Raw genomic sequence first — 7500 nt, 5'->3', positions numbered from 1 at the left:
TACTACGTTTCCCACAATGCCTCAGTATGGGCCTATTTCCCACTATCTCTCAGTAACCCCCTATATACCACTACTACGTTTCCCACAATGCCTCAGTATGGGCCTATTTCCCACTATCTCTCAGTAACCCCCAACATACCACAACTCCGTTTCCCACAACGCCTCAGTAACCCCCCTATCCCACAACTCCATTTCCCACAATGCCTCAGTAAGGGCCTATTTCCCACTATCGCTCAGTAACCCCCTATATACCACAACTACGTTTCCCACAATGCCTCAGTACGGGCCTATTTCCCACTATCTCTCAGTAACCCCCTATATACCACAATCACACAGAACCCATAACGCCTCACTAGCCCCCTATCCCACAACTACATTTCCCACAATGCCTCAGTAAACCCCCTATATACCTTAATCACACCTCAGTAGCCCCCTATCCCACAACTCTATTTCCCACAATGCCTCAGTAAGGGCCTATTTCCCACTATCTCTCAGTAACCCCCTGTATACCACAACTCCGTTTCCCACGACGCCTCAGTAACCCCGCCCCCTCGCTATCCCACGATCCCCAGCGCCTGCAGGAGGAGTGCCAGCGCCTGGTGGTGGTGGAGTACGCCCGCGCCCTCATGCAGAAGCGCGCGGTGTGCCGCGGGTTCGAGGACCGCTCCCAGCTGGCCCGGCGGGTGGCGGCGGACGGCCAGCAGCTCCGGGACGTCTTCCAGGGCGGGGTGAGCGGCGCGGAGATTAGCCTAGCCTAGCTTAGCGTGCGGGCGCGGCGTCTTGGCGCGTTAGCGTTAGCCCGTAGTTTTTCTGCCCCCCCCCCCTTCCCGGCGTAGCCGTGGCCCCTCGCGTAGCGAGCCAGGCCCGCGTGGTCCGTGAAATTGGCCTAGCTCATGTTCTTAGCTTATTAGCATCTCACCTTAGCGTTAGCATCTCAGTATATTGGCCGTAGTGTTAGCCCCCCTCCCGCAGCCGGGCCCGCGTAGCGTTAGCCTGGTCCGTGAAATTAGCCTAGGTCGGGTTCTCGGCTTATTATCATCGCACCTTAGCGTTAGCATCTCAGTATATTAGCCGTAGTGTTAGCCCCCCTCCCACAGCCGGGCCCGCATCGTGTTAGCCTGGTCCGTGAAATTAGCCTAGCTCATGTTCTTAGCTTATTAGCATCGCACCTTGGCGTTAGCATCTCAGTATATTAGCCGTAGTGTTAGCCCCCTTCCACAGCATTAGTCTGGTACATAACATTAGCCCCGCCCCACACAGTAAGCCACGCCCACAGTCCTAGCCCTGCCCATATAGCAAGCCACGGCTACAGTCTTAGCCACAACCCATAGCATTAGCATTATCCACAATGATAGCCCCTCCCTGACAGTCCTAGCTCCTCCTACGCAATTAGCATTAGCCGCGATGTAAGCCGCGCCTACGGTCTTTGTCGCAAGGAATAGCATTAGCATTAGCCACAATATAAGCCACGCCCAAAGACTTAGCCATTAGCCTTAGGTGATGAGCGTAGCCCCGCCCATACGGTCATAATATCGCATTAGCGATACGATAATACACCTTACACCTACATACCATAATATTAGCCCTTCCCCCACAATATTAGCCCCTCCCACGAAGCCTGTTAGCATTAGCCGTAACGTACGCCGTGTGTGTGTGTGTGTGTGTGTGTGTGTTTCCAGGACGCCGACGGCGCCGCCCCGGGACTCGAACCCCCCGCCGCCCTGCTGCCCGTCCTCGCCGACTTCATCCAGCTCCGCGACCCGGCTATGCTAACGCTGGAAGTTTCCGGACTCGTGGCCAAGTACCCCGACATCAGGTTAGCGTTTAGCCCCTGCTCATTACATTACATTACATTATTAGCGTTTAGCCCCTGCTCATTACATTACATTACATTATTAGCGTTTAGCCCCTGCTCATTACATTACATTACATTATAATCGTTAAGCATCATGGGAAATGTAGTCCCCTTACATTACATTACATTATTAGCATTTAGCATCTACTCATTACATTACATTACATTATTAGCGTTTAGCCCCTGCTCATTACATTACATTACATTATTAGCATTTAGCTGCTACTCATTACATTACATTACATTATTAGCAGTTAGCCGCTGCTCATTACATTACATTACATTATTAGCGTTTAGCCCCTACTCATTACATTACATTACATTATTAGCCTTTAGCCCCTGCTCATTACATTACATTACATTATTAGCGTTTAGCCCCTGCTCATTGCATTACATTACATTATAAGCGTTTAGCATCATGGGAAATGTAGTCCCCTTACATTACATTATTAGCATTTAGCATCTACTCATTACATTACATTACATTATTAGCATTTAGCATCTACTCATTACATTACATTACATTATTAGCGTTTAGCTTCGGACTGGAACCCGTAACCTCCCGGCGCGTCTCTTCCAGCGAGGAGCACGTCGTCGCCCTGCTGGACGTGCGCGGGGACGTCCCGCGGGAGGTGCGCGGCTCGGTCCTCGACGCGCTGGAGCGTAGCGCCCCGGCCGCGCCGCCGCCGGGCTACCGCCCGCTCTTCCCCGACGTCCTGCTGCCGCCTCCCAGCATGCCGTTCTGCCTGCCCACCGCCAAGTGCGCCTGAGGGGCGGGGGGCGCTGCGCGCTACGCACTGTACTACACACTCTCTCCGATCTACACGCTTTACTACGCACTCTCTCTACTACACACACTCTACTACGCACTCTCTCCGATCTACACGCTTTACTACGCACTCTCTCTACTACACACACTCTACTATGCACTCTCTGCAATCTACACACTCTCTACTAAACACTCTATAAGACACACACTCTACTACGCACTCTGTATTACGCACTTTCTTTACTACACACTCTGCAGTATACACACTCTCTCTACTACACACTCTCTCCAATCTGTACGCTCTCTGCTGTCTATACAATCGCTCTACTACGCACTGTCTCTACTACACGCTTCCTCCAAATTACGCACTGTCTCAATCTACACACTCTCTATACAACACACTATTTACTACACACTCTCTCTACTACACACTGTCTCCTACACACTCTGTTTACTACATTCTATATACAACACACTCTCTCCAATCTACACACTCTCTGCACTACACACCTTCTCTACTACGCACTCTCTCTACTACGCGCTCCTTCCAAGCTACACACCCTCCCCAATCGACACAGCGGCCCCCCAAACACAGTGTAAAAGGCCACTACACACCACAACACGGAGGAGGACCGACACTGCGTAGAAGCAACGCTGCGTAGGAGCAACGCTGCGTAGTATTAACGCAGTCAACTCAAGCCACACCCGCTTACACACAGTCAACTGCGTACACCGGACGGCTGGAGCGACGCAGCGACCCCACGCGGAATTATGGGATACCCGCTGAACGCGCTACACACAGCAGAACCCGAGGAATTACGGGACGCCCGCGCAACGCGCTAACGCGCTCAACACGCACTCAACAACAGCGCGGGGCGACGCAGTCCCCGGGACTGCGTCGTCCGGCACACCGTGTCAGCGTCAGAGCAGCCTCGCGGCTTGGGGGGGAAGTGCGTACGACGCAGCGATACGCGAATTGTGGATAACGTGAACATGCGACGCGCTAATCACTCCAATTAAAGACCGTTAGCGGTTAGCCGTTAGCTTTGACGCACTTGCCGCTAATAGCATTGCTGTATATGTAAATTGTATGGAAATATGTTGTATGCTATTCGATGATTATAATAAAATGTGATGCTATGAAACGCTGGCCCCGCCCCCTTTTTTGTGACGTCATGGCAGAGGCTGTCTGTGATTGGCCCTTTGGGGTTCCGGTTGCCGCGGCGCTTGAGTGTGTAGCTTCATTCATAAAAACGCCGCGTTCCTGATTGGCTTTGTGACGTTATAAAGGTGTAATGTGATATAGGAGGACTGCTGGCTCCTCCCCCTTTTTGTGACGTCATAGTAGAGGTTGCCTGTGATTGGCCCTTTGGGATTCCGGTTGCCGTGGTGCCTGAGTGTGTAGCTTCATTCAGAAAAAAAGCCTCATTGATTGCCTTTGTAACGTTATAAAGGTGTAATGTGATATAGGAGGACTGCTGGCTCCTCCCCCTTTTTGTGACATCACTACAGGCGACCTCCGTGATTGGGCCTTTGGGATTCCTGTCGCCATGGCGCTTCTAGTGTGTAATTTCATTCAGAAAAAAGGCACGTTGCTCTTGACCTTAATAATCGCTAAAGGGAAGACTTGAGGTGTAATCTGATATAGGGAGACTGCTGGCTCCTCCCCCTTTCTGTGACATCATATCAGAGGTTGCCTGTGATTGGCCCTTTGGGATTCCTGTCGCCATGGCGCTTCTAGTGTGTAATTTCATTCAGAAAAAAGGCACGTTGCTCTTGACCTTAATAATCGCTAAAGGGAAGACTTGAGGTGTAATCTGATATAGGGAGACTGCTGGCTCCTCCCCCTTTCTGTGACATCATATCAGAGGTTGCCTGTGATTGGCCCTTTGGGATTCCTGTCGCCATGGCGCTTCTAGTGTGTAATTTCATTCAGAAAAAAGGCACGTTGCTCTTGACCTTAATAATCACTAAAGGGAAGACTTGAGGTGTAATATGATATAGGGAGACTACTGGCTCCTCCCACCTTTGTGACATCATAGTAGAGCTTGCCTGTGATTGGGCCTTTGGGATCCCTGTCGCCATGGCGATGTAGTGTGTAATTTCATTCAGAAAAACGGCAAGTTGCTCTTGACCTTAATAATCACTAAAGGGAAGACTTGAGGTGTAATCTGATATAGGGAGACTGCTGGCTCCTCCCCCTTTCTGTGACATATCAGAGGTTGCCTGTGATTGGGCCTTTGGGATCCCTGTCGCCATGGCGATGTAGTGTGTAATTTCATTCAGAAAAACAGCAAGTTGCTCTTGACCTTAATAATCACTAAAGGGAAGACTTGAGGTGTAATATGATATAGGGAGACTGCTGGCTCCTCCCACCTTTGTGACATCATAGTAGAGGTTGTCTGTGATTGGCCCTTTGGGATTCCTGTCGCCATGGCGCTTCTAGTGTGTAATTTCATTCAGAAAAACGGCAAGTTGCTCTTGACCTTAATAATCACTAAAGGGAAGACTTGAGGCGTAATATGATATAGGGAGACTGCTGGCTCCTCCCCCTTTTTGTGACATCATATCAGAGGTTGTCTGTGATTGGGCCTTTGAGATCCCTGTCGCCATGGCGCTTCTAGTGTGTAATTTCATTCAGAAAAACAGCAAGTTGCTCTTGACCTTAATAATCACTAAAGGGAAGACTTGAGGTGTAATATGATATAGGGAGACTGCTGGCTCCTCCCCCTTTCTGTGACATCATAGTAGAGGTTGTCTGTGATTGGCCCTTTGGGATTCCTGTCGCCATGGCGCTTCTAGTGTGTAATTTCATTCAGAAACAAAGCCAATTGGCTGCTGACTACCTTCGCATCATACGGAGTAAACCAGAGGTGTAATATGATACAGGGGGAGTCCTGGCCCCTCCCCCTTTCGTGACATCACAGCAAACCCTGCCTCCGATTGGTTACCTTTGACGTCTCTCTGCCACCACGAAAAGCAACTGCCGCCTGCCTTTGTGACATCACAACGGAGAGCCTCTGCGATTGGCCGGCTTCGCCGCGGCGCTCCGGAGCGCAGTCCCGCCCGGCCGCCTCTGTGACATCACAATGGGGGCCCCCCGGCGTCTCCGATTGGCCTTCCCGTCGCCGCGGCGGCGTAGTAAGCGGCCGGTTCCATTCATAAAAAAAAAGCACCACCGACTCCGCAGGTTAAATCTTATATTCATCTTTATTTGAAAATTATTAATTATTGCGCTTCTGTCCTTTTTCTTTCGCGTTCGGAATCGGCGCGCTCTTTCAGTCGGGGCCGCGCCCACGGGAGGGGCGGGGCCGCCTGCGATTGGCTGGGGCGGTCTCGGGGTGGAGAAGGGCGTGGCGTTGAGAGAAGGGGGGCGTGGTCCTAGGCAGGGCGGGGCAGTCCAGGGGGCGTGGAATGTCAGATTAAAACAGCGGAGCGGGGGGGGGGGGGACAGGGCGGGTCGGGGTTAGCATTAAGGGTTAGCGGCTAGGGGACAAGAGTTAGCATAAGGGCTAAGAGTCAGGATTGGGGGCTGGGTTAGCAGCTACCAGTAGCCTTAGGGGTAGGGGTTAGGGGTTAGCGATTAGCGGTTAGCATTAGGGGTTAGGGATTAGGGTTAGGGGTTGGGGTTAGCAGTTACCATTAGGGGTTAGGTTTAGCAGTTAGCAGTAGGGGTTAGGGTGAAGGGTTGGGGATAGCGGCTGGCATTAGGAGTTAGCAAAAGGGCTAAGGCTTAGGGTTAACGGTTAGCATATGGGCTTAGGGTTAGGGGTTGGGGTTAGCAGTTACCATTAAGGGTTAGGTTTAGCGGTTAGGGTTAGGGTGAAGGGTTGGGGTCAGCGGTTGGCATTAGGGGGTTAGCATAAGGGCTAAGGCTTAGGCTTAACGGTTAGCATCAGGGACTAAGGGTTAGGACTACGGTTTAGGGTCAGGGGTTTGGGTGAACGGTTGGCGTACGGGCTAAGGCTTAGGGTCAGGGGGTCGGGGGTTAGCGGTTAGCATCGGGCGCTGGCGTGCCTAGGCGTCCGTCAGCTGCGCGTTCGCCAGCACGACCTTCTCCCCGGGCTTGAACGCCGGCATCCCCAGGTACGGGCAGCTCGCACACCGGAAGGCGTCGCCGAGGTAACACTGCGGAGGAGAGAGAACCCACAGACCTTCCGGTTACGAGCCCCTGCTCATCACATCACATTACATTATTAGCGTTTAGCCCCTGCTCATCACATCACATTACATTATAAGTGTTTAGCATCATGGGAAACGTAGTCCCGTTACATTAAATTACATTAGTAGCATTTAGCTGCTACTCATTACATTACATTACATTATTAGCGTTTAGCCCCTGCTCATTACATTACATTACATTATTAGCCTTTAGCCCCTGCTCATTACATTACATTATTAGCGTTTAGCCCCTGCTCATTACATTACATTACATTATTAGCGTTTAGCGATACTCACGCTCCCGCAGGCGGATTTCGGCTGGACGGTTTTCTTCTGGTTCTGTTTGGTTTCCTGCTCGAGCTCTTCGGCGAGACCACAGGTGCTGGAGGGAGAGAGAGAGAGGGAGAGGGAGAGAGGGAGAGGGAAAGAGAGAGGGAGAGAGAGAGAGAGAGAGAGAGAGAGAGAGAGAGAGAGAGAGGGAGGGAAAGAGAGAGAGGGAGGGAAAGAGAGAGAGGGAGAGAGAGAGAGAGAGGGACTTACATAGGTTACAGTTCTTTACAATGCTATCCATTTATACAGCTGGATAGCTACTGCTAATATAACTGATAGTTATATTAGTTAGCTCTATTAACTAAATACAACCGGCTAGGTACATTAGCGGCTACCTGTATTAACTATTAGAAAGAAGTGGCTAGCGAGATTAGCAGCTAGCTGC

The 7500-nt window shown here is 51.2% G+C and overlaps 2 protein-coding genes across 2 annotated transcripts in view; one reads left to right on the top strand and one right to left on the bottom strand.

Moving 5' to 3' along the window:
• exoc3l1 (exocyst complex component 3-like 1) overlaps positions 1-2675 on the top strand; it is a 15188-nt gene extending 12513 nt beyond the window's left edge. Inside the window, exons 10-12 of the mRNA XM_036535553.1 lie at positions 573-728; positions 1680-1816; positions 2436-2675. Of these exons, the coding sequence (XP_036391446.1) occupies positions 573-728; positions 1680-1816; positions 2436-2625 (483 nt within the window). The 3' untranslated portion in view covers positions 2626-2675. The remainder of the gene's footprint in view (positions 1-572; positions 729-1679; positions 1817-2435) is intronic.
• Positions 2676-5862: 3187 nt separating this feature from the next.
• ciapin1 (cytokine induced apoptosis inhibitor 1) overlaps positions 5863-7500 on the bottom strand; it is a 10110-nt gene continuing 8472 nt past the window's right edge. The window contains exons 8-9 of the mRNA XM_036535757.1: positions 7083-7167; positions 5863-6752 (exon numbers count right to left, since the gene is read on the bottom strand). Of these exons, the coding sequence (XP_036391650.1) occupies positions 6642-6752; positions 7083-7167 (196 nt within the window). The 3' untranslated portion in view covers positions 5863-6641. The remainder of the gene's footprint in view (positions 6753-7082; positions 7168-7500) is intronic.

The sequence above is a fragment of the Megalops cyprinoides genome, chromosome 8 (genome assembly GCF_013368585.1).
Source record: "Megalops cyprinoides isolate fMegCyp1 chromosome 8, fMegCyp1.pri, whole genome shotgun sequence".
Taxonomy (NCBI): domain Eukaryota; kingdom Metazoa; phylum Chordata; class Actinopteri; order Elopiformes; family Megalopidae; genus Megalops; species Megalops cyprinoides.
The sequence above is the reverse complement of the archived record's forward strand: the minus strand, read 5'-3'. Positions and strand labels throughout refer to the sequence as shown.